The sequence below is a fragment of the Bombus affinis genome, unplaced genomic scaffold, assembly GCF_024516045.1.
Source record: "Bombus affinis isolate iyBomAffi1 unplaced genomic scaffold, iyBomAffi1.2 ctg00000099.1, whole genome shotgun sequence".
In the NCBI taxonomy this organism is placed as follows: Eukaryota; Metazoa; Arthropoda; class Insecta; order Hymenoptera; family Apidae; genus Bombus; species Bombus affinis.
Genome location: NW_026108840.1, coordinates 547968 through 575517, shown reverse-complemented (window position 1 = coordinate 575517; position 27550 = coordinate 547968). Strand labels below are relative to the sequence as shown.

Sequence of the window (27550 nt, the reverse complement as noted above, 5' to 3'; positions counted from 1 at the left end):
ACGAATACAAGGGAGAATTAGGAACGATATACCAACGACCTGGGGAAGATATATTAAATTACATGGATCGCGTTAGAAATCTTAGGTTAGCGATAATGGACGGAGAAAGAAGCGAGTACGGCACGATATCACCGGACATCCAAGATACAATAGATTGGGAAACGAGGGAAGCTTTCGTTAAGGGGCTTCCAAACGAGGTGTATTTACGCGTGAAGATAGCAGGATACCACACTTTAGAAGAGGCGTATCGCCAAGCTATTAAGGCAACACAAGAAGTGAAACAAATGAATGATAGAACGCGACTCCAACGACCAACATTTCTGAATAATTACAAACGCGACAACGTACGACCCTTGACTACTAATAACAATATCAGAAACAATCATCAGGATCGAAGGTCCGAACCTCCATCACAGAATTATTCAAAACAGGATATCATAACATGTAATTATTGTAAAACACCTGGGCATTTAGTAAAGGATTGTTATAAATTTAAAGCACGGGTAGATGCTGGAATAATTTTACCCTATGCTCAAGAACAGTCGGGAAACCGAACACGTCCTTCGGGGAAATGGGGCGAGACACGAAGGAACGAATTTTCGAATCGCCCAAGAGTGCAAGCGGCCACAAGGAGGCCGGCGCCTATGGTAATAAAGAGAACAAGGGCAGCTGCCCCCGCGAAATCGACTCCACAATCCGTAACAAGGAACAAAGCGAACGTAACGTCGACTGTAAAATCAAGGGAACAACCATTAAATACTGTGGGGGAACCATCTTACAGCCACGCGAAAATAAAAACAGAGAGTCCGGAATCTCAAGGCCAAAAGGACAAACCAACACGGAAGGAACAGACGAGGGAAAACCACCAGGAACCGGACTCAGATGCGGAAGACGAACTCTTCGGATTATTTCAATAAAATTAAACGATTCTCTAACAACCCCAACTGCACGAATAGTTTCCCCAGACTTAAAAACCAAGACAAGTTTACTACTAGACTCTGGATCAGAAATCAATATTATCAAAAAACCTGCTTTACTCGATTCAGCTATCATCGACGAACGGAAACAAATTGAAGTGAGAGGAATTACGGCAACGAGCCTGGTCTCCCTAGGGCAGACAGTAATACAGGTCGCAGGCCATCCAGTCATTTTTCACGTAGTTGATGACTCATTGCTGATCGATCAAGACGGAATCTTAGGATCCGAATTTTTTGCAGGATGCAAAGCTCGTTTGGATTACGAGAAAAGGCATATCAAATGGAGAAATATTTATATTCCCTTCGATACTAAAGAAAGAATAATCGTACCGAAACGAAGTTCGATAACATGGTCAATTAATATCGCAAATCCAGAGATAAGAGAGGGATTTATTCCCAGAATCGAGCCGATCAAGGGGATTTATTTTGGTAATGCAGTTGTGAGAAATCATAAAGGAAAAGGTTATCTGAGAATAATAAATACTACTTCAAGAGATTATGAATTTACGACACCAACAATGGTAATCAAAGAATTTGAAAACCTCACCCCGCTTCCTAGTACGGCGTGTAATACAATTTTAAAAACAAAGAAAAGCAGATCTGACAAAATAATTGAATTACTACGACTTGAACACTTGAACGAAGAGGAAAGGAAAAACGTCGAAAAATTGATTCGTAATAATCAAGATAGATTTCATATTCCAGGAGAGACGCTGGAAGCAACTGGAATTCTAGAACATAGAATAATTACAACGGAAGATATACCAGTTAATACTAAACAGTATCGTTACCCACCAGTACACCGAGAAGAAATAAATCGACAAATTCAAGAATTATTAGACACAGACATCGTGGAACCATCGATATCCCCATACAATTCTCCGTTATGGATCGTACCGAAAAAACCCGATTCGCAAGGAAACAAACGTTGGAGATTAGTTATTGATTATAGGAAGCTGAACGATAAAACGATCGGCGATGCTTTTCCACTCCCAAATATCACAGAAATATTGGATCAATTAGGAAGTGCAAAATACTTTTCTACGTTTGACTTGGCATCAGGTTTCCATCAGATTCGTATGTCACAGGAGGATGCCTATAAAACTGCATTTTCGACACCGTACGGACACTTTCAATTCAAAAGAATGCCCTTTGGATTAAAAAATGCTCCAGCAACATTTCAGCGCTTGATGAACTCAGTATTATCCGGACTGCAAGGAATAGAACTATTCGTCTATCTGGATGACATTGTAATTTATTCGAGGTCACTTCAAGAACACGAAAGTAAATTTAACAAATTAATGGAAAGACTAAGGAATGCTAAATTACGATTACAGCCCGATAAGTGTGAGTTCTTACGACATGAAGTAAATTATTTAGGACATATAATTAGTGAAGATGGCGTAAAACCTGACCCAAAGAAAATCGAAGCCGTGTCGAAATTTCCACGACCCAAAAAGGTAAAAAACATCAAACAATTTTTAGGACTAGCAGGATACTACAGAAGATTTATACCCGATTTCTCCAAAGTCGCAAAACCATTGACGCAACTATTGAAGAAAGATACCCCCTTTAAATGGGCAGAAAATCAAGAAAATGCGTTCATTAATTTAAAAACAGCATTAATGACAAAACCCATTCTACAATATCCAGATTTTTCTAAACCCTTTAATCTTACCACAGACGCATCAGGATATGCAATAGGCGGCGTACTGAGTCAGGGGCCGATTGGAAAGGATTTGCCAATCGCATATGCCTCGAGATTATTAAATTCCGCCGAACAAAACTACTCCACTATCGAAAAGGAGTGCTTAGCAATCGTCTACAGCGCAATGCATTTCCGACCGTATCTGTACGGAAGAAAATTTACTATTGTAACCGATCATAAACCTTTGGTGTGGATGCATTCTATCAAGGACCCTACTTCAAGAATCTGGAAATGGAAATTAAAATTGTCGGACTTCGAATTTGACATTATATACAAAGAAGGCAGGGCAAACGCAAACGCGGACGCATTGTCTAGAAACCCTCCGGAGATCTGCCTACCAATCAGGAGGAGAGAAGAAAATTCACCGTATCCTGCACCAAAACGATTCGAATTAGACACCTCAACCGAAGATTCTCCCATATTTGAAGCTAAACCACGTGTCTTGTCCCCATCCCAAGACTCTACAAAACGAAGAAAAGTTTTTACCCGGAAACATTTTACCATAGAAGAAGCCCCCGTAAAATACTTTGATCAAGCATTATCTGAACTCGATGCGAAAACAGGCGAAGAAATATCCAACCAAGAAAAGGAGGATACTGATACAACAAGCGAAGAGGAACCCTCCATTGCAATCCCAGAACTAACACAACAACAAGTCATGAAAGTCTAATGTTGGAAAAAGCAAGGTTGAATCATGACTCCGGGAAATACATCGTATCCCTACCAATAAAGGAAAATCGAAATATTTCAATAACACCAGAAAATTTATTAAATTCATTAAAATCATTGTTGGACGTAGTTAACGAAAAACAACTAACTTCCTTCAGCATTAGCAAAGGGAATTTAGAAAAGATACCCTGGCGACACATAATCAGGAAATTAAAGGAGGTTTTCACAGAAAAAACAATAACTATTACCATTTGTACCGGGGAAGTAACTATCCCACCAGTAGAAACACGAAGCAATATAATACGAGAAAAACACGAATCATCTGTAGCAGGACACAAAGGAATAACTAAAACTTATTTGAGAATACGACAACACTATTATTGGGAAAATATGAAAAAGGAAATTCAAGATTATGTAAGTACATGCAAGGAGTGCTAATTGAAGAAACTCACAAGGATAAAAACGAAGCAACCAATGATACTTACGGACACACCAGGTAAAGCGTTCGATAAAATCAGTATGGATATCGTTGGGCCGTTGCCAAAAACTCAAAAGGGAAACGAGTATATACTAACTATCCAAGATCTATTGACAAAGTACTCAATCGGGATCCCCATGGTAGGAATCTCTTCAGCCGAGATAGCAGATGCTTTCGTAAAACGATTTATCTGTCGATTCGGGTCGCCGAGAGCTATTCTCACTGACCAAGGAGCGAACTTTACATCTTCGCTAATGAAGAAAGTAGCAAAAAGATTCCGCATTAAACAATACACCACGACGGCATATCACCCACAAAGTAACGGCTCAATCAAAAGATCTCACCATGTATTGACAGAATACCTGAAGTTATATATTGAAAATTCCAGAAATTGGGACGAATGGGTGGAACTAGCCATGTTTTCCTACAATACCTCTGTACACGAAGGAACGAAATTTTCACCACATGAATTGGTTTTTGGACACTTGGCCAGAGAACCTACTGGTGAAGTGATAATCGAAGAAAACATGGAACCAACATACGCAGAATATCTCACAGACTTGTTCAATAAAATCAACACCGTGCAGCAAATGGCAAGGGAAAACTTGATAAAATCTAAATTAAGATCAAAGGAATATTACGACCGACGAATCAACCCTCAAAATTTTAAAACAGGAGATTTGGTATATCTACTAAAAGAACCTAGTAAAGGAAAATTCTCTGATCAATATACTGGACCATATAAAGTGTTAGAAATTTTGCAAAATCAAAACGTCAAGATTGAAGTAAAAGGACTCCCTCGAACAGTACACTTGAATAAATTAAAACTGGCACATCATCGAAATAGACCACCAGAACGATTCCAAAAGTAAATGTAACACAGTAATATATGGCGTAATATTGCTTGTCGAATATTGCATTTGCGTTTCAATCATTCCTTAGAAATAAAATGAGTAATCCAGTAAATAATTACAAAACAGTAAAAGTGGAAAGATACCTGGTGAACAATTATTCATCATAAAAAGAAACAAAACAAGTTGTGGACTCACTCCATAGAACATAGTATACAACTGTCAACGAATGGATAAACTAACCTCAACTGCTTCAATATATGTATATATGGAAGAAAATAATAGTGTTCAAGCTTCACGATATCTCAATTAAACTAGCGGAATGGTCTTAGCAAACAAAAGGGTACCTTATAAATTAACAAATTCCATATGCAACAAGTTATCGTAGAAGAAAGTGTACACGTAAGAGTTCCACGAGGATTTGCTACAGATCCATCTTCGCAAAACATAATTTATGACGGTATGAAGATACCAAAGGTAATAAATACCAAGATAACCATTCATAACCTAAAAAAAAAAAAAAAGGGAAGAATGTTATAAATCATCTTGGAATAAAAGTGACAATAATAAGAAGCTTGTTACTCACATCGGAAGATACACATTAAACCCGACGCAGTTACAAGAAGCCCACTACCAAAGTTAGGCGAATGCTTATAGAATACTGAACCAGGCATTGTCGAAGCAGTCAAGACGGCAACAGGAAACTGAAAAACAAAGGGAAATTTATGTCATCATAACAAATAATCCAACGCTAATCTATTATACAGATATTTTATAGTGCTTTATATATATCTATATATATACTTACGATTCTAGGATAAGTAAAAATAATCATGATAAGTGTTGGAAATGTAGCGAAGAACCAGAAAATACCCAACGCGCTTTATATAATTGTTCCAAATAAAGTACTCGGTGGTGAAGGATTAGAATTGTAGAACCTGTAAACAATAAAGATGCTAATTAACAATATATAGATTAGTTCTAGAATTACATTGTACAGATGTGAAACAACGACAAAGCCACATGTTATTAGATTAAAACAATACACAGTATATAAATGTTATAATGATTACACAAACAACACCATCGTCACAAAAAAAAAAAATTTTTAACTGCGCTAAAATAGAGGAAACTAAGCGACGAACGAACAATTATTTCAGCATTAAGCAAACTAAGGACGCGTCGCTATACTTTTACCGGAGACACTCACGAGCGGCCATCTTGGACCGCCATGAACATAGCATAACCCTTACACGTGTACATCGACTAGAGACATTCACGAGCGGCCATCTTGGATTGTCATGAACATAGGAAAGCGTTTACGCATGCGCACCGAATACACGCAATAATTATGCACATTAAATAAATGCAAAATAATATTATTCCTATTGCAATTATACTTCAATTATTAAAATAAAGTCACAAATAATTTCGCATTAATGTAATGTCGTCACATACTAGAGACATTTACAGGCGGCCATTTTAAATAACCAACACGTGCTAATAGTATCTTTATGCGTTATAAAATAAATCATATTTTCAATTAAAGAATGAATATTTAATAAATAATAATAGAAAAGGGGAAGATCATAACGAAGAAGGAATAAAATAATGATCAATACAACGTAACGCAAGAATAATGTAAATTGATGGGAATATATATATATACATATACATACACATAAACATACATACACATTTATACATAACACATGCATACGTACAATTGTAAACAAACATTAACATACTAAAACTCTTTCCCTATGTATATACATACATATATAATATGTATACTACGTAATAACAATAATATACACACAAAATGAATACTTATGTAAAACAATCAACATTCATAACAAAGCATATATATTATATCTATTATATTATATTATAATTTTCATGCATGTCCATTATATTTATTGACACACTCATACACACACACACACACATATATATATATATATATATATATATATATATATATATATATATAAATTTTGTAACTTATATTGTAAACACTAGAATGTAAAGACATAAAGTGTTAGCAAGGAAATCGTACCGCATTTTTAACACCAAAGACACACATTCTAACTCAACATGAAAATCATACAGAATGTAGTGCAGTACTACCCACACTATACAACATCGACGGACTGGCACAAGTTCGTACCAAAACCGATGGAGGCAATTGCACCACAAGAACTCCGTCCAGACACACGCCAAACATGTCAATATTCAGCACCATCATCACTGGCCACAGGCGGAATATATACCCAAAGGGACCTGGATACACTACGAGACCACGTCATGTTCCCAGTTGAAAAAACAACAATATTAAACACACTGGCCAGAGGAGCAACAGGAAAAGTAATCGTCCCTGGAACGGTAAATATCTTGGGAATCATGGATGAAAACGCACTAACGACACTAGCAAAGAATACTGCATCGAAATTATGGACTGGTTTTATGGAATTCGGAACGGTCAGCGCAGCAATACTTGGAATCTTCATAATACTGAAAATGATGAAAACAATAGTTGACATAGTTATACATGGATATCAATTACGCGAAACTTACGGATGCGGACTCGCACTACTCGGAGCAATATGGGGCTCAGTCACTCACCTGCTATTGTACATCAAGGGAAAACGCAACGTCGAAAATCAAACACAACCACAAGGAATATCAATTATAACTAATGATACAATATATCAACAACCAACAACCACTACGTCCGCTCTAAATGAGCTGAAGGACACAATCAGTCAAATTTCCTCCGGAAATTTGAACTCCAAGCGGGGGGGTGTCACGTCCCACGCTCCGCACGTGCCGCAACAAAAAAAAAAAAAAAAGAAATAAACGCAATACACAAACAACGCAAGTGTCAACTCGTATACCTAGAAACAAACACACAGTGCAATGAAAATGGAAATTATTTAATAAAATTTATTAAACATAGTTTATTATTCATATATACATATATGAGATCGATATTCTAATAATAAACATAAAATTTATTAAATTGTCTGTCCTATTAGAAAATTACATCCTGAAGATATACATATACATGTGTGTAATACATTACTAAATCATACATGGACCGAGCGAAACATAACCATACACAAAATGCAACCTCAGCAAGGCCAAGCAGCCACACGACCGGCACATTCCACTGGTATCAGTAACGAAGGCAATGGAAAGAACGCAGACGCAGCATCAGCAAAATACGACCACCTGCAACATGTACATTCTTTCAAGCACCTTGTATATCATTAACACCAAGCAAAACGTGAGATGATCAAGAGGACGAAATTTCAGCAAAGGGTGAGATAATCAAGAAAACAAGAACCCCAGCGGAAATAGGTAGTTACGATATTCATAAATTGTCACGTAGTAATGGTACAATTACAAAAGAAATAATCGGTCACGTGACAATTAGGAAGAGTATAAATAGAGATTCAGTACTCAATAGAGAGTAGTTGTTGGAGTGCAGTTTTAATTGAGGTCAGAGCTGTTTTTACCGAGTTCAGAATTTAATTGAAAGTAGTGTTGAAAGTAGATAGAGTTCAGTTTTAATTGAGAGCAGTCAGAAGTCAGTCTTAATTGGAAACAGTGAGTTTAACTTAAAAAGTATTGTAAGAGTATTGCACTTGAAGTTCGGTATTAACTTGAGATTCGGTGATTCATTCATTCTTTTGTTCATTTACAAGTCGATCCGTCTGCGTCAAGGAACAATCTAGTACATACTGTAATTCCGTTTCATAAAATTGTTAATTAAGTTCGAAAATCCGAAACATCGAGTAACTAATCGCGAAACAAAATTTAATTGTTAGAACCGATTCATCGCCAAACCATACTCACACCTGATTGACTCCACAAATCAAACAAGGTAGGAGATTCGAAATTGTACATCCTCTTCCTTTCTTTTTTAACTTTTAATTGAACAAAGTTGTCTTTAAACGAAAGTATCCGTCGGCAGCTATAGTTGACAGATAGAAGTATCAAGTAAATAACTCACATAAAATTTCATTCGAACATTTTGAATTCACGACAATTATTCTCTGTATCGACCAGTGATCACGGTGTTTTCAATCATTGGAAACATCTATGGTTTTCGTTTTCCTCTTCCCATCGTTAGCAGATTGCTCATCCTTGGGCGAGGCCTACGAAGCCACACGTATTGTTTACAGAGAATATAATTACAAAATTGAGATAAACGTTCTTGCTCAACATTTAATGAATTGTTTGGAATAAACTCAATCAGCTTTCGATTTATTTTGTTTACAATCGTTCGCTGTATCAATCAATGATAACGGTGCTTTCGACACAGAAAACATCTAAGGTTTTCGTTTTCCTCTTCCCACCGTTAGCAGATTGCTCATCCTTGGGCGAGGCCTACGAAGCCACAGATTGTCTACAGTGAACTCAGTTACCAAATAAAATAATCATTTACTCATTTACGATTTAACTTGTTGTCAAGAACGAATTATAATTCCATGACGAAATCGAGAAAGAATAGAAAAGATAAAAGTCACCTCAGCAAAAAGCGAGCCGTACGTTGGTACAAGCGATTAATTGCTGCAGAAATAAAAAGGGAAGAGAGGAGGCATCGAGAAGAATTAGAGTTAAATCGCGAAGGTTCACCACCTAGTTTTTCGCCCTCAAATTCACCAATTTCCGAACACTGCGAAGCGCATTCCTTTCGATCTCGTTCGCCATCGCCCACATCACACCATAGCGTTTGTTATTAATCTTATTGGTACGAATAGATATTATCCTACCAAACATTTGTAAAATTTATCCAGTTAGAAGCTAGAATATTTATTTATTGTACATCGCTGTATAATATATCTACATTTGCATCCGACGATAATTATTGCTGATATTGTAATACTTTCAATCAACTAACAACGAATAAATTAAAATATAGTTAAATCAACATAACTCTGTTAGACGAAATAAATACGTTGCCAATTGTCTATCCCTAATAACTTTAATCCTCTCCCGTGCCAGTATTCCTGCGCATAGCAGGTTAGCCGAAAGGTGGAATTCGTTTGCCAGTAGCATAACGTAAGTAGTAAACGTAAGTCAACGCTACCCATTAAACACCAGTTAGTAGACAATAGACTCTCACCTAGTTCAAACCCCACGACAGACAGGGTACAAGGTTTGTTTTCCTACAGACAAGAAAGTGCTTACAGAGGCACTTCCAGTCTGGGAATTTAACAGACACAACAGATAAGGGTGCAAGGTTTGTTTTCCTACAGGCAAGAAAGTGCTTATAGAGGCACTTCCAGTCTGGGAATTCAAAAGACACAACAGACAAGGTTACAAGGTTTGTTTTCCTACAGGCAAGAAAGTGCTTATAGAGGCACTTCCAGTCTGGGAATTCAACAGAAACAACAGACAAGGTACAAGATTTGTTTTCCTACAGCCACGAAGGTGCTTATAGAGGCACTTCCAGACTGGGAATCCAAAAGACACGATAGACAAACAATACCCATCATACACTAACACTCCCAACTTTAAGAAATAATAATAATAAAAGGAAATTCTTTGAAATAGTCCTTAGATTATTTCTGGTTGCAGCAACTACCATATTAATCGGACACCTCGATTAATATTTCATAAACAATCATACCATTTCAATTTTCCCCTTCCGATTAAACTTAAGATAACACAACAAAAAAAAAAAAAAAATTTTTATCTGGATTTAGTCTAGACTAACACGGAAGGCATAGCACAATCAAATCGAACATAACAGAACGTAACACCGAGTACTATTAGCTGGCAGGAGGCTTTAATCCTTTAAGTATTTAGATTTATTACTGGTACTTAAAAAGTCCTTCGATCTATAGTACATTCTGCCAAATTACGGAGAAAGTAAATAGTTACCTAAATAATTGCGAAATAATTAGGTTAGGCTATAGTCGAAATAATTGCCTAAGGGAGAAGCTGCTCTTTCCCATAAATAATGTCGCCCACGAATCACGTTGGTACGAGGCTTCTTCCTCCTACATTCCTTCCCAACATCGGTCATAACCAATCGGCATCGCCAATCATTGCCCTCACTTTCCTAACTAAAAATATAAGAAACAAATCAACGATCTTAATTCAAAGGGCACACCTATACCGAGCTTTCCTCCGCAATCACATCAGAACAAACTTCAGAGTTCCTGCGGCACTCAAAGTGACTACAGTTTCGAGAGTTTCTTCGGCTCTCACATTACCTACATATCCGAGAGTCCAATCGACTCTCACGGTGAATAGAGTTCCTTCATCTCTTAGACTGCTTCTACTGTTCCGACTGCTCCTACATCTACTGTTTCTGCGCAATTAGGAGAGTCACTCTAGTGGCTCTCATAACCAACGAACTGTCAAGGTCAACATAAATACGGATTCTCTCACCTAAGAATAAACCATCTCTTCGTTACCGGTATCCCAATCAACGGCGTTACTCTTTCATGTGATTGTATAAATTGTTGGAAATAGATACCTTATAGTTCTCTTAATCACAGTGTTATACTAACCGAATCACCCCTGTTATCCTAACCGAAATCAGGGGGTCGAACTATTCGTGGTGTCGATTGTTATGATCGTAACGGGAGTTTACGACTCCCGATGACGCGTATTCTCTCGACTGCATCTTCCCGCGATAGCTCGAAAATACACTATACATATACTTTATAATTCCTAATATATATTTTCATTAGTTTCAACTTCCTCGCTATACATATACTTTATATTTCCATACATATATTTCCTGTTATTTCCAAATTTTATCAGCGATTTTGGACCTGTCGTTGCACTGTATTACGTCGATCTATTGCTATTTGTGTAAAACTATTGATAACCCGTAAACTTTTTTGAGTAGACAATTCGATAAAAGCTTCCGGCTTCTCGTGCTGGTGCGAATAGTTCAATGTCCCTATGTGCCAAAAGATTGGTTTGTGTCACACGTTTACGCGTTGCTCGCTCGGAGACTATAGCCTAACCTAAAACCTATCCCTCGTGCGTTAGTTTTTCGGCAAGGTGGCGATTTACTTCAAATTTGCGGACGTGCGGTATCGGTTGTGAGGTTGGACTAGATTTTCAGGAGCGAGCGGAGCGAGCGAGCAACGATTACTATTTCCAAGCTGTATAGTACGTCGCGTGAAATGATCCGCGCGATGTCCTTTGTTACGTTCTGTTATGTTCGATTTGATTGTGCTATGCCTTCCGTGTTAGTCTAGACTAAATCCAGATAAAATTATTGTTGTGTTATCTTGAGTTTAATCGGAAGGGGAAAATTGAAATGGTATGATTGTTTATGAAATATTAATCGAGATGTCCGATTAATATGATAGTTGCTGCCACCAGAAATAGTCTAAGGACTATTTCAAAGAATTTCCTTTTATTATTATTATTTCTTAAAGTTGGGAGTGTTAGTGTATGATGGGTATTGTTTGTCTATCGTGTCTTTTGGATTCCCAGTCTGGAAGTGCCACTATAAGCACCTTCGTGGCTGTAGGAAAACAAATCCTGTACCTTGTCTGTTGTGTCTTTTGAATTCCCAGACTGGAAGTGCCTCTGTAAGCACTTTCTTGCCTGTAGGAAAACAAACCTTGCACCCTTGTCTGTTGTGTCTGTTGAATTCCCAGACTGGAAGTGCCTCTGTAAGCACTTTCTTGCCTGTAGGAAAACAAACCTTGCACCCTTGTCTGTTGTGTCTGTTAAATTCCCAGACTGGAAGTGCCTCTGTAAGCACTTTCTTGCCTGTAGGAAAACAAACCTTGTACCCTGTCTGTCGTGGGGTTTGAACTAGGTGAGAGTCTATTGTCTACTAACTGGTGTTTAATGGGTAGCGTTGACTTACGTTTGATGCTACTGGCAAACGAATTCCACCTTTCGGCTAACCTGCTATGCGCAGGAATACTGGCACGGGAGAGGATTAAAGTTATTAGGGATAGACAATTGGCAACGTATTTATTTCGTCTGACAGAGTTATGTTGGTTTAACTATATTTTAATTTATTCGTTGTTAGTTGATTAAAGGTATTACAATATCAGCAATAAGTATCGTCGGACGCAAATGTAGATATATTATATAGCGATGTACAATAAATAAATATTCCAGCTTCTAACTGGATAAATTTTACAAATGTTTGGTAGGATAATATTTATTCGTACCAATAAGATTAATAACAAACGCTATGGTGTGATGTGGGCGATCGCGAACGAGATCGAAAGGAATGCGCCTCGCAGTGCTCGGAAATTGGTGAATTTGAGGGCGAAAAACTAGGTAGTGAACCTTCGCGATTTGACTCTAATTCTTCTCGATGCCTCCTCTCTTCCTTTTTTATTTCTGCAGCAATTAATCGTTTGTACCAACGTTCGGCTCGCTTTTTGCTGAGATGACTTTTATCTTTTCTATTCTTTCTCGATTTCGTCATGGAATTATAATTCGTTCTTGACAACAAGTAAAGTCGTAAATAAGTAAATGATTATTTTATTTGGTAACTGAGTTCACTGTAGACAATCAGTGTGGCTTCGTAGGCCTCACCCAAGGATGAGCAGTCTGCTAACGGTGGGAAAAGGAAAACGAAAACCTTAGATGTTTTCTGTGACGAAAACACCGTAATCACTGGTTGATACAGCGAACAATTGTAAACAAAATAGATCTAAAGCTGATTGAGTTTATTCCAAACAATTTATTAAATGTTGAGCAAGAACGTTTATCTCAATTTTGTAATTATATTCTCTGTAAACAATCCGTGTGGCTTCGTAGGCCTCGCCCAAGGATGAGCAATCTGCTAACGATGGGAAGAGGAAAACGAAAACCTTAGATGTTTTCTGTGTCGAAAGCACCGTTATCACTGATTGATACAGCGAACAATTGTAAAAAAAATAGATCTAAAGCTGATTGAGTTTATTCCAAACAATTTATTAAATGTTGAGCAAGAACGTTTATCTCAATTTTGTAATTATATTCTCTGTAAACAATCCGTGTGGCTTCGTAGGCCTCGCCCAAGGATGAGCAATCTGCTAACGATGGGAAGAGGAAAACGAAAACCATAGATGTTTCCAATGATTGAAAACACCGTGATCACTGGTCGATACAGAGAATAATTGTCGTGAATTCAAAATGTTCGAATGAAATTTTATGTGAGTTATTTACTTGATACTTCTATCTGTCAACTATAGCTGCCGACGGATACTTTCGTTTAAAGACAACTTTGTTCAATTAAAAGTTAAAAAAAGAAAGGAAGAGGATGTACAATTTCGAATCTCCTACCTTGTTTGATTTGTGGAGTCAATCAGGTGTGAGTATGGTTTGGCGATGAATCGGTTCTAACAATTAAATTTTGTTTCGCGATTAGTTACTCGATGTTTCGGATTTTCGAACTTAATTAACAATTTTATGAAACGGAATTACAGTATGTACTAGATTGTTCCTTGACGCAGACGGATCGACTTGTAAATGAACAAAAGAATGAATGAATCACCGAATCTCAAGTTAATACCGAACTTCAAGTGCAATACTCTTACAATACTTTTTAAGTTAAACTCACTGTTTCCAATTAAGACTGACTTCTGACTGCTCTCAATTAAAACTGAACTCTATCTACTTTCAACACTACTTTCAATTAAATTCTGAACTCGGTAAAAACAGCTCTGACCTCAATTAAAACTGCACTCCAACAACTACTCTCTATTGAGTACTGAATCTCTATTTATACTCTTCCTAATTGTCACGTGACCGATTATTTCTTTTGTAATTGTACCATTACTACGTGACAATTTATGAATATCGTAACTACCTATTTCCGCTGGGGTTCTTGTTTTCTTGATTATCTCACCCTTTGCTGAAATTTCGTCCTCTTGATCATCTCACGTTTTGCTTGGTGTTAATGATATACAAGGTGCTTGAAAGAATGTACATGTTGCAGGTGGTCGTATTTTGCTGATGCTGCGTCTGCGTTCTTTCCATTGCCTTCGTTACTGATACCAGTGGAATGTGCCGGTCGTGTGGCTGCTTGGCCTTGCTGAGGTTGCATTTTGTGTATGGTTATGTTTCGCTCGGTCCATGTATGATTTAGTAATGTATTACACACATGTATATGTATATCTTCAGGATGTAATTTTCTAATAGGACAGACAATTTAATAAATTTTATGTTTATTATTAGAATATCGATCTCATATATGTATATATGAATAATAAACTATGTTTAATAAATTTTATTAAATAATTTCCATTTTCATTGCACTGTGTGTTTGTTTCTAGGTATACGAGTTGACACTTGCGTTGTTTGTGTATTGCGTTTATTTCTTTTTTTTTTTTTTTTGTTGCGGCACGTGCGGAGCGTGGGACGTGACACCCCCCCGCTTGGAGTTCAAATTTCCGGAGGAAATTTGACTGATTGTGTCCTTCAGCTCATTTAGAGCGGACGTAGTGGTTGTTGGTTGTTGATATATTGTATCATTAGTTATAATTGATATTCCTTGTGGTTGTGTTTGATTTTCGACGTTGCGTTTTCCCTTGATGTACAATAGCAGGTGAGTGACTGAGCCCCATATTGCTCCGAGTAGTGCGAGTCCGCATCCGTAAGTTTCGCGTAATTGATATCCATGTATAACTATGTCAACTATTGTTTTCATCATTTTCAGTATTATGAAGATTCCAAGTATTGCTGCGCTGACCGTTCCGAATTCCATAAAACCAGTCCATAATTTCGATGCAGTATTCTTTGCTAGTGTCGTTAGTGCGTTTTCATCCATGATTCCCAAGATATTTACCGTTCCAGGGACGATTACTTTTCCTGTTGCTCCTCTGGCCAGTGTGTTTAATATTGTTGTTTTTTCAACTGGGAACATGACGTGGTCTCGTAGTGTATCCAGGTCCCTTTGGGTATATATTCCGCCTGTGGCCAGTGATGATGGTGCTGAATATTGACATGTTTGGCGTGTGTCTGGACGGAGTTCTTGTGGTGCAATTGCCTCCATCGGTTTTGGTACGAACTTGTGCCAGTCCGTCGATGTTGTATAGTGTGGGTAGTACTGCACTACATTCTGTATGATTTTCATGTTGAGTTAGAATGTGTGTCTTTGGTGTTAAAAATGCGGTACGATTTCCTTGCTAACACTTTATGTCTTTACATTCTAGTGTTTACAATATAAGTTACAAAATTTATATATATATATATATATATATATATATATATATATATATATGTGTGTGTGTGTGTGTATGAGTGTGTCAATAAATATAATGGACATGCATGAAAATTATAATATAATATAATAGATATAATATATATGCTTTGTTATGAATGTTGATTGTTTTACATAAGTATTCATTTTGTGTGTATATTATTGTTATTACGTAGTATACATATTATATATGTATGTATATACATAGGGAAAGAGTTTTAGTATGTTAATGTTTGTTTACAATTGTACGTATGCATGTGTTATGTATAAATGTGTATGTATGTTTATGTGTATGTATATGTATATATATATATTCCCATCAATTTACATTATTCTTGCGTTACGTTGTATTGATCATTATTTTATTCCTTCTTCGTTATGATCTTCCCCTTTTCTATTATTATTTATTAAATATTCATTCTTTAATTGAAAATATGATTTATTTTATAACGCATAAAGATACTATTAGCACGTGTTGGTTATTTAAAATGGCCGCCTGTAAATGTCTCTAGTATGTGACGACATTACATTAATGCGAAATTATTTGTGACTTTATTTTAATAATTGAAGTATAATTGCAATAGGAATAATATTATTTTGCATTTATTTAATGTGCATAATTATTGCGTGTATTCGGTGCGCATGCGTAAACGCTTTCCTATGTTCATGACAATCCAAGATGGCCGCTCGTGAATGTCTCTAGTCGATGTACACGTGTAAGGGTTATGCTATGTTCATGGCGGTCCAAGATGGCCGCTCGTGAGTGTCTCCGGTAAAAGTATAGCGACGCGTCCTTAGTTTGCTTAATGCTGAAATAATTGTTCGTTCGTCGCTTAGTTTCCTCTATTTTAGCGCAGTTAAAAATTTTTTTTTTTTGTGACGATGGTGTTGTTTGTGTAATCATTATAACATTTATATACTGTGTATTGTTTTAATCTAATAACATGTGGCTTTGTCGTTGTTTCACATCTGTACAATGTAATTCTAGAACTAATCTATATATTGTTAATTAGCATCTTTATTGTTTACAGGTTCTACAATTCTAATCCTTCACCACCGAGTACTTTATTTGGAACAATTATATAAAGCGCGTTGGGTATTTTCTGGTTCTTCGCTACATTTCCAACACTTATCATGATTATTTTTACTTATCCTAGAATCGTAAGTATATATATAGATATATATAAAGCACTATAAAATATCTGTATAATAGATTAGCGTTGGATTATTTGTTATGATGACATAAATTTCCCTTTGTTTTTCAGTTTCCTGTTGCCGTCTTGACTGCTTCGACAATGCCTGGTTCAGTATTCTATAAGCATTCGCCTAACTTTGGTAGTGGGCTTCTTGTAACTGCGTCGGGTTTAATGTGTATCTTCCGATGTGAGTAACAAGCTTCTTATTATTGTCACTTTTATTCCAAGATGATTTATAACATTCTTCCCTTTTTTTTTTTTTTTAGGTTATGAATGGTTATCTTGGTATTTATTACCTTTGGTATCTTCATACCGTCATAAATTATGTTTTGCGAAGATGGATCTGTAGCAAATCCTCGTGGAACTCTTACGTGTACACTTTCTTCTACGATAACTTGTTGCATATGGAATTTGTTAATTTATAAGGTACCCTTTTGTTTGCTAAGACCATTCCGCTAGTTTAATTGAGATATCGTGAAGCTTGAACACTATTATTTTCTTCCATATATACATATATTGAAGCAGTTGAGGTTAGTTTATCCATTCGTTGACAGTTGTATACTATGTTCTATGGAGTGAGTCCACAACTTGTTTTGTTTCTTTTTATGATGAATAATTGTTCACCAGGTATCTTTCCACTTTTACTGTTTTGTAATTATTTACTGGATTACTCATTTTATTTCTAAGGAATGATTGAAACGCAAATGCAATATTCGACAAGCAATATTACGCCATATATTACTGTGTTACATTTACTTTTGGAATCGTTCTGGTGGTCTATTTCGATGATGTGCCAGTTTTAATTTATTCAAGTGTACTGTTCGAGGGAGTCCTTTTACTTCAATCTTGACGTTTTGATTTTGCAAAATTTCTAACACTTTATATGGTCCAGTATATTGATCAGAGAATTTTCCTTTACTAGGTTCTTTTAGTAGATATACCAAATCTCCTGTTTTAAAATTTTGAGGGTTGATTCGTCGGTCGTAATATTCCTTTGATCTTAATTTAGATTTTATCAAGTTTTCCCTTGCCATTTGCTGCACGGTGTTGATTTTATTGAACAAGTCTGTGAGATATTCTGCGTATGTTGGTTCCATGTTTTCTTCGATTATCACTTCACCAGTAGGTTCTCTGGCCAAGTGTCCAAAAACCAATTCATGTGGTGAAAATTTCGTTCCTTCGTGTACAGAGGTATTGTAGGAAAACATGGCTAGTTCCACCCATTCGTCCCAATTTCTGGAATTTTCAATATATAACTTCAGGTATTCTGTCAATACATGGTGAGATCTTTTGATTGAGCCGTTACTTTGTGGGTGATATGCCGTCGTGGTGTATTGTTTAATGCGGAATCTTTTTGCTACTTTCTTCATTAGCGAAGATGTAAAGTTCGCTCCTTGGTCAGTGAGAATAGCTCTCGGCGACCCGAATCGACAGATAAATCGTTTTACGAAAGCATCTGCTATCTCGGCTGAAGAGATTCCTACCATGGGGATCCCGATTGAGTACTTTGTCAATAGATCTTGGATAGTTAGTATATACTCGTTTCCCTTTTGAGTTTTTGGCAACGGCCCAACGATATCCATACTGATTTTATCGAACGCTTTACCTGGTGTGTCCGTAAGTATCATTGGTTGCTTCGTTTTTATCCTTGTGAGTTTCTTCAATTAGCACTCCTTGCATGTACTTACATAATCTTGAATTTCCTTTTTCATATTTTCCCAATAATAGTGTTGTCGTATTCTCAAATAAGTTTTAGTTATTCCTTTGTGTCCTGCTACAGATGATTCGTGTTTTTCTCGTATTATATTGCTTCGTGTTTCTACTGGTGGGATAGTTACTTCCCCGGTACAAATGGTAATAGTTATTGTTTTTTCTGTGAAAACCTCCTTTAATTTCCTGATTATGTGTCGCCAGGGTATCTTTTCTAAATTCCCTTTGCTAATGCTGAAGGAAGTTAGTTGTTTTTCGTTAACTACGTCCAACAATGATTTTAATGAATTTAATAAATTTTCTGGTGTTATTGAAATATTTCGATTTTCCTTTATTGGTAGGGATACGATGTATTTCCCGGAGTCATGATTCAACCTTGCTTTTTCCAACATTAGACTTTCATGACTTGTTGTTGTGTTAGTTCTGGGATTGCAATGGAGGGTTCCTCTTCGCTTGTTGTATCAGTATCCTCCTTTTCTTGGTTGGATATTTCTTCGCCTGTTTTCGCATCGAGTTCAGATAATGCTTGATCAAAGTATTTTACGGGGGCTTCTTCTATGGTAAAATGTTTCCGGGTAAAAACTTTTCTTCGTTTTGTAGAGTCTTGGGATGGGGACAAGACACGTGGTTTAGCTTCAAATATGGGAGAATCTTCGGTTGAGGTGTCTAATTCGAATCGTTTTGGTGCAGGATACGGTGAATTTTCTTCTCTCCTCCTGATTGGTAGGCAGATCTCCGGAGGGTTTCTAGACAATGCGTCCGCGTTTGCGTTTGCCCTGCCTTCTTTGTATATAATGTCAAATTCGAAGTCCGACAATTTTAATTTCCATTTCCAGATTCTTGAAGTAGGGTCCTTGATAGAATGCATCCACACCAAAGGTTTATGATCGGTTACAATAGTAAATTTTCTTCCGTACAGATACGGTCGGAAATGCATTGCGCTGTAGACGATTGCTAAGCACTCCTTTTCGATAGTGGAGTAGTTTTGTTCGGCGGAATTTAATAATCTCGAGGCATATGCGATTGGCAAATCCTTTCCAATCGGCCCCTGACTCAGTACGCCGCCTATTGCATATCCTGATGCGTCTGTGGTAAGATTAAAGGGTTTAGAAAAATCTGGATATTGTAGAATGGGTTTTGTCATTAATGCTGTTTTTAAATTAATGAACGCATTTTCTTGATTTTCTGCCCATTTAAAGGGGGTATCTTTCTTCAATAGTTGCGTCAATGGTTTTGCGACTTTGGAGAAATCGGGTATAAATCTTCTGTAGTATCCTGCTAGTCCTAAAAATTGTTTGATGTTTTTTACCTTTTTGGGTCGTGGAAATTTCGACACGGCTTCGATTTTCTTTGGGTCAGGTTTTACGCCATCTTCACTAATTATATGTCCTAAATAATTTACTTCATGTCGTAAGAACTCACACTTATCGGGCTGTAATCGTAATTTAGCATTCCTTAGTCTTTCCATTAATTTGTTAAATTTACTTTCGTGTTCTTGAAGTGACCTCGAATAAATTACAATGTCATCCAGATAGACGAATAGTTCTATTCCTTGCAGTCCGGATAATACTGAGTTCATCAAGCGCTGAAATGTTGCTGGAGCATTTTTTAATCCAAAGGGCATTCTTTTGAATTGAAAGTGTCCGTACGGTGTCGAAAATGCAGTTTTATAGGCATCCTCCTGTGACATACGAATCTGATGGAAACCTGATGCCAAGTCAAACGTAGAAAAGTATTTTGCACTTCCTAATTGATCCAATATTTCTGTGATATTTGGGAGTGGAAAAGCATCGCCGATCGTTTTATCGTTCAGCTTCCTATAATCAATAACTAATCTCCAACGTTTGTTTCCTTGCGAATCGGGTTTTTTCGGTACGATCCATAACGGAGAATTGTATGGGGATATCGATGGTTCCACGATGTCTGTGTCTAATAATTCTTGAATTTGTCGATTTATTTCTTCTCGGTGTACTGGTGGGTAACGATACTGTTTAGTATTAACTGGTATATCTTCCGTTGTAATTATTCTATGTTCTAGAATTCCAGTTGCTTCCAGCGTCTCTCCTGGAATATGAAATCTATCTTGATTATTACGAATCAATTTTTCGACGTTTTTCCTTTCCTCTTCGTTCAAGTGTTCAAGTCGTAGTAATTCAATTATTTTGTCAGATCTGCTTTTCTTTGTTTTTAAAATTGTATTACACGCCGTACTAGGAAGCGGGGTGAGGTTTTCAAATTCTTTGATTACCATTGTTGGTGTCGTAAATTCATAATCTCTTGAAGTAGTATTTATTATTCTCAGATAACCTTTTCCTTTATGATTTCTCACAACTGCATTACCAAAATAAATCCCCTTGATCGGCTCGATTCTGGGAATAAATCCCTCTCTTATCTCTGGATTTGCGATATTAATTGACCATGTTATCGAACTTCGTTTCGGTACGATTATTCTTTCTTTAGTATCGAAGGGAATATAAATATTTCTCCATTTGATATGCCTTTTCTCGTAATCCAAACGAGCTTTGCATCCTGCAAAAAATTCGGATCCTAAGATTCCGTCTTGATCGATCAGCAATGAGTCATCAACTACGTGAAAAATGACTGGATGGCCTGCGACCTGTATTACTGTCTGCCCTAGGGAGACCAGGCTCGTTGCCGTAATTCCTCTCACTTCAATTTGTTTCCGTTCGTCGATGATAGCTGAATCGAGTAAAGCAGGTTTTTTGATAATATTGATTTCTGATCCAGAGTCTAGTAGTAAACTTGTCTTGGTTTTTAAGTCTGGGGAAACTATTCGTGCAGTTGGGGTTGTTAGAGAATCGTTTAATTTTATTGAAATAATCCGAAGAGTTCGTCTTCCGCATCTGAGTCCGGTTCCTGGTGGTTTTCCCTCGTCTGTTCCTTCCGTGTTGGTTTGTCCTTTTGGCCTTGAGATTCCGGACTCTCTGTTTTTATTTTCGCGTGGCTGTAAGATGGTTCCCCCACAGTATTTAATGGTTGTTCCCTTGATTTTACAGTCGACGTTACGTTCGCTTTGTTCCTTGTTACGGATTGTGGAGTCGATTTCGCGGGGGCAGCTGCCCTTGTTCTCTTTATTACCATAGGCGCCGGCCTCCTTGTGGCCGCTTGCACTCTTGGGCGATTCGAAAATTCGTTCCTTCGTGTCTCGCCCCATTTCCCCGAAGGACGTGTTCGGTTTCCCGACTGTTCTTGAGCATAGGGTAAAATTATTCCAGCATCTACCCGTGCTTTAAATTTATAACAATCCTTTACTAAATGCCCAGGTGTTTTACAATAATTACATGTTATGATATCCTGTTTTGAATAATTCTGTGATGGAGGTTCGGACCTTCGATCCTGATGATTGTTTCTGATATTGTTATTAGTAGTCAAGGGTCGTACGTTGTCGCGTTTGTAATTATTCAGAAATGTTGGTCGTTGGAGTCGCGTTCTATCATTCATTTGTTTCATTTCTTGTGTTGCCTTAACGGCTTGGCGATACGCCTCTTCTAAAGTGTGGTATCCTGCTATCTTCACACGTAAATACACCTCGTTTGGCAGCCCCTTAACGAAAGCTTCCCTCGTTTCCCAATCTATTGTATCTTGGATGTCCGGTGATATCGTGCCGTACTCTCTTCTTTCTCCGTCCATTATCGCTAACCTAAGATTTCTAACGCGATCCATGTAATCTAATATATCTTCCCCAGGTCGTTGGTATATCGTTCCTAATTCTCCCTTGTACTCGTTAAGAGATTTCTTTGGGCCAAACAGATCCTTTAATTTGTTCCCGAAATCGTTCAAACTTATTAGTTCTGTGTCTTCGACGGCGAGAAACGCATGCCCGCGAAGCTTATTCATTAATAGTTTTACTAACTGGGGTTCTAGGAACCATGCTTCGTGCGCGCTCGCATGCTCTTAAAAATTGAAATACTGAGGGTCGATGTCCGTCGAATATTGGTTCTGACTCGATCGCGTCTTTTAGCTTAATTGGTTGGGGATATCCACCTGGCTGTACCGTTTCTTGTTGGGTTGCCGGCGGCGGTGCAGGTGACTGAGGTTCCCTTTTTGTTTTGAGTTCGCGTACGTCGTTTTGTAATTCGTTCATTCTTGCACTCATATCGGTTATTACTCGAAAATTTGCATCCCACGTTCTTAGTTTTTCCGACAATGTCAAAAGCATATCTTCATCCAATGATTCTAATTTGGTTGCCGTTATTTTTTCAGGTATATATTTTATCAATGACAGTAATAACTTTAATCCTCTGTGGAGCGTATCCCACCGCTGCCACCAAAAATTTATTGTTATTTTACTGTTACGTTCTGTTATGTTCGATTCGATCGTGTTATGCCCTCCGTATTAGTCTAGATTAAATCCAGATAAAATTTTTTTTTTGTGTGTTACCTTGAGTTTAATCGGAAGGGGAAAATTGAAATGGTATGATTGTTTATGAAATATTAATCAAGATGTCCGATTAATATGGTAGTTGCTGCCACCAGAAATAGTCTAAGGACTATTTCAAAGAATTTCCTTTTATTATTATTATTATTTTCTTTAAGTTGGGAGTGTTAGTGTGTGATGGGTATTGTTTGTCTATCGTGTCTTTTGGATTCCCAGTCTGAAAGTGCCTCTGTAAGCACCTTCTCGGCTTTAGGAAAACGAATCTTGTACCCTTGTCTATTGTGTCTTTTGAATTCTCAGACTGAAAGTGCCTCTGTAAGCACCTTCTTGACTGTAGGAAAACAAACCTTGTACACTTGTCTGTCGTGGGGTTTGAACTTGGTGAGAGTCTATTATCTACTAACTCGTGTTTAATGGATAGCGTTGACTTACGTTTGATGCAACTGGCAAACGAATTCCATCTTTCGACTAACCTGCTTTGCGCAGGAATACTGGCACGGGAGAGGATTAAAATTATTAGGGATAGACAATTGGCAACGTATTTATTTCGTCTAACAGAGTTATGTTGATTTAACTATATTTTAATTTATTCGTTGTTAGTTATGTAGCGGCACTCGACAGCAAACTTCCCAACGGTTTCTGTCCCGTGCCCCGCTACACAAAGACTCTACCCTTCGAACAAGATGATTGCCAGATGTCGATACATTCTCACCGAATATTTACAGCGAGCCTAAGAACCCGCTATAAATCTTAGGATTCATGCAGCTAAGATTCTCTAAAGGGACAAATAGTCTTTGTCTCAACAGTCCCTACACATAACATCCACTACGGGAAATCTGTTTTTTCTCACGTACGACGCTTCTCGCTAGCAACATTCTCTCAAGGGCAGTTATCATCCCTTTCCAACCACCAACTCACAATTTAGCCAATTAACAGCGACGTCCATTTCCCTCACTCTCTGAACTAACACTTTTCTTAACGAATCCGATGATTCCGTATCCTTAGACACACCCAATCACAATTTTTTCCTAAGGAGCATCATCGTGACACGAAGGGATTCTATCGTGAGCCGCGAGGCAAGTTGGAAGACGCCTATCCGAATTGTTCGTCCGCAGTCGTACGTAATAGCGAATCTGAATTTCTCGACATCTGTGCAATTGTCTCCACTCGAACCACCGCGCAAAGTATCGCGCCGCGCTTGAACTTGTAATCTCGAACCGATAATTGTACCGTGCTTTCGGCGCGCTAGTGTATACCACGAACCCAAGCAAATAAATAGTTATTGTTAAACAATACCGAGTGATTCTTCTATACCTATCACGCACATCACCTCAGTTGATTGAAGGTATTACAATATCAGCAATAAGTATCGTCGGATGCAAATGTAGATATATTATACAGCGATGTACAATAAATAAATATTCCAGCTTCTAACTGGATAAATTTTACAAATGTTTGGTAGGATAATATTTATTTGTATCAATAAGATTAATAACAAACGCTATGGTGTGATGTGGGCGATGGCGAACGAGATCGAAAGGAATGCGCCCCGCAGTGTTCGGAAATTGGTGAACTTGAGAGCGAGAAACTAGGTGGTGAACCTTCGCGATTTAACTCCAATTCTTCTCGATGCCTCCTCTCTTCCCTTTTTATTTCTGCAGCAATTAATCGTTTGTACCAACGTTCGGCTCGCTTTTTGCTGAGGTGACTTTTATCTTTTCTATTCTTTCTTGATTTCGTCATGGAATTATAATTCGTTCTTGCCAACAAGTAAAGTCGTAAATGAGTAAATGATTATTTTATTTGGTAACTGAGTTCACTGTAGACAATCAATGTGGCTTCGTAGGCCTCGCCCAAGAATGAGCAATCTGCTAACGGTGGGAAGAGGAAAACGAAAACCATAGATGTTTCCAATGATTGGAAAAACCGTGATCACTCGTCGATACAGAGAATAATTGTCGTGAATTCAAGATGTTCGAATGAAATTTTATGTGAGTTATTTACTTGATACTTCTATCTGTCAACTATAGCTGCCAACGGATACTTTCGTTTGAAGACAACTTTGTTCAATTAAAAGTTAAAAAAAAAAGGTAGAGGATGTACAATTTCAAATCTCCTACCTTGTTTAATTTGTGGAGTCGATCAGGTGTGAGTATGGTTTGGCGATGAATCGGTTTTAACAATTAAATTTTGTTTCGCGATTAGTTACTCGATGTTTCGGATTTTCGAACTTAATTAACAATTTTATTAAACGGAATTACAATATGTACTAGATTGTTTCTTTGACGCAGACGGATCGACTTGTGAATGAACAAAAGAATAAATGAATCACCGAATCTCAAGTTAATACCGAACCTTAAGTGCAATACTCTTACAATACTCTTTAAGTTAAACTCACTGTTTCCAATTAAGACTGACCTCTGACTGCTCTCAATTACAACTGGACTCTAACTACTTTCAACACTACTTTCAATTAAATTCTGAGCTACAACTACTACTACAACTACTCTCAATTAAATTCTGAACTACAACTCATCTCAACACTACTTTCAATTAGATTCTGCACTAGGTAAAACCAACTCTGACCTCAATTAAAACTGCACTCCAACAACACTCTATTGAGTACTGAATCTCTATTTATATTCTTCCTAATTGTCACGTGACCGATTATTTCTCTATAATTGTACCATTACTACGTGACAATTTATGAATATCGTAACGACCTATTTCCGCTGAAGTTCTCGTTTTCTTGATTATCTCACCCTTTTTTGGGACACATGAAATTTTCCGAAATTTCGTCTTTTTGATCATCTCATCTGTTTTTGGGACACAGGAAGTTTGCTGAATTTTCGCCTTCTTAATTTCTCACGTTTCGCTTGGTGTTAATGATATACGAGGTGCTTGAAAGATTGTAGATGTTGCAGTAGGTCGTATTTTGCTGATGCTGCGTCTGCGATCTTTCCATGGCCTTCGTTACTGATACCAGTGGAATATGCCGGGCGCGTGGCTGCTTACCCTTGCTGAGGTTGCATTTTGTGTATCCGGTGATCGTCTTGCTGATGTCGGTGAATCGTACGAGTTGTGTGGCGACTTAGTGCTTGCCGAGTCTTTGCACGTGTTGTATGCTCTATTTCTTATGTTCCCCAAAGTTATTGTGAATTCAAGGACAAGTTTTAATACGTCATTCTGTAAGAGGTGGTGCGGAGTGGTAGTTTCTATTTGTTGATTTTCTTGCCGAGTTTTAGGTTAGTTTTCCTTTTTATAAAATGTTTGTTCGTAGCAATAAGTGATTTTGATATTGCTTGATGTTTGTATGATCTGTAGTGTTAATTTTGTTTGTTGTATTTTCATATTTTCTTTTATGAATACAGGTTATGTTGAATCATGGATACTGATATGTCTGGAGCTGTAGAGGTATGTATTAATTTGATTTGTGTTGATTTCATCTTATTTCATATTGTTGTCCTTTATCTTGAACTTGTGTATTTTATTTTAGTGTAAGAAAAAGAAAAGAAATAGGGGGAGGCGCAGGCCGTTCGCACCTCCCCCGAAACGTTCCTGGAAACCCGGTCGTCGTGGCGGTGCAAAAGGCCGTAGTCGGGTGCTAAAGAGGATGAGAGGCTCAACTTCTATGGAGGGCAGCAATGGCGCGGCCACAACCCCATCATCGAGTCCTGGTGGTCCCTCGGTCACTGACCCGACCCCCTCCGACGAAGACACCCTTAAGCCACCGCCAAGCTCTCCTGTGGCCGAAGTCGCAGATACAAATGCCTGTGCCAAGGCCCGCCCTCCGGAGGAGACTCCTGATGGAGTGTTGGAAGCCCATCCACGCCACCATTCCTTAGGTCAGGGGGGTATCTGTCCGGACGCACTCTCCTGGTGTCCAGACAGGCCTAGTGAGATGCACCCGGATGCTTCGTATACGAACCCTCAGCTTGTTTAGTGACAGTGCTTTATGCGCACATGTGCCTACATGTGTTCTGAACCGGTGTTGCTTGTTAAAGTGTTTCTGTATACTGAGTACCTCGTGTGACATTTGCATTGCCCTGGCTATGTATGATACATATATGTACATATATATATGTCGGAGATGGAAAAACACCGGAACCTCTCCTTGGATTCTCGGGAATACCGTAATGTCGTAATTTAGATTAAACAAATGTCGCTCCGATTGTTCGAGGTTTATGATAGTGAGCTTGGGCTCGAGGCGACAACCAGTCGCCGAACGTAGCCGCGGTCAAGGGATGAACGTTTTATCTAACAAGGGCACAGAGTAACTCTATACCTCTCCTTGAAAGAAGTGATCGTAGTGACACATGGCAGTAAATATTTCAAAGGTTTCTGTTCCGTGGCTCGCCACACGCAGATCCT

The 27550-nt window shown here is 37.8% G+C and overlaps 1 protein-coding gene and 2 long non-coding RNA genes across 15 annotated transcripts; 2 read left to right on the top strand and 1 right to left on the bottom strand.

Moving 5' to 3' along the window:
* The first annotated feature begins 9991 nt into the window (after positions 1 to 9991).
* On the top strand, positions 9992 to 10417 carry LOC126927408 (uncharacterized). Its single transcript, XR_007715449.1, has 2 exons — positions 9992 to 10042; positions 10126 to 10417. It is a non-coding gene; the product is annotated as an uncharacterized LOC126927408 (long non-coding RNA).
* A 1515-nt stretch (positions 10418 to 11932) lies between these two features.
* Positions 11933 to 13571, bottom strand: LOC126927400 (uncharacterized). Of its 3 annotated transcripts, none has more exons than XR_007715439.1 (3): positions 13503 to 13571; positions 12431 to 13270; positions 11933 to 12179 (listed from the first exon to the last, which is right to left on the bottom strand). It is a non-coding gene; the product is annotated as an uncharacterized LOC126927400 (long non-coding RNA). The 3 variants fall into 3 exon arrangements; XR_007715440.1 differs by having other exon boundaries at positions 11933 to 12286; positions 12455 to 13270; XR_007715441.1 differs by having other exon boundaries at positions 11933 to 12294; positions 12462 to 13270.
* A 567-nt stretch (positions 13572 to 14138) lies between these two features.
* LOC126927396 (uncharacterized) lies at positions 14139 to 27256 on the top strand. Of its 11 annotated transcripts, none has more exons than XM_050743564.1 (5): positions 15691 to 15711; positions 16906 to 17035; positions 17140 to 17257; positions 26104 to 26593; positions 26676 to 27256. In XM_050743564.1, exons 4-5 carry the CDS (start codon positions 26564 to 26566, stop codon positions 27120 to 27122), a joined length of 477 nt encoding a protein of 158 aa, XP_050599521.1. In that variant the 5' UTR covers positions 15691 to 15711; positions 16906 to 17035; positions 17140 to 17257; positions 26104 to 26563; the 3' UTR covers positions 27123 to 27256. The 11 variants fall into 11 exon arrangements, with proteins under 11 accessions (XP_050599522.1, XP_050599521.1, XP_050599516.1 ...); XM_050743559.1 differs by lacking the exon at positions 15691 to 15711 and adding an exon at positions 16487 to 16576; XM_050743560.1 differs by lacking the exon at positions 15691 to 15711 and adding an exon at positions 16491 to 16563.
* Positions 27257 to 27550: the final 294 nt, after the last annotated feature.

Bases quoted from the DNA above. Each gene is read 5' to 3' on its own strand.
- LOC126927396 (XM_050743565.1), top strand. From the start codon at position 26,564: ATGGATACTGATATGTCTGGAGCTGTAGAG. The intron at 26,594-26,675 runs GTATGTATTAAT...ATTTTATTTTAG, and splicing joins ATATGTCTGGAGCTGTAGAG to TGTAAGAAAAAGAAAAGAAA.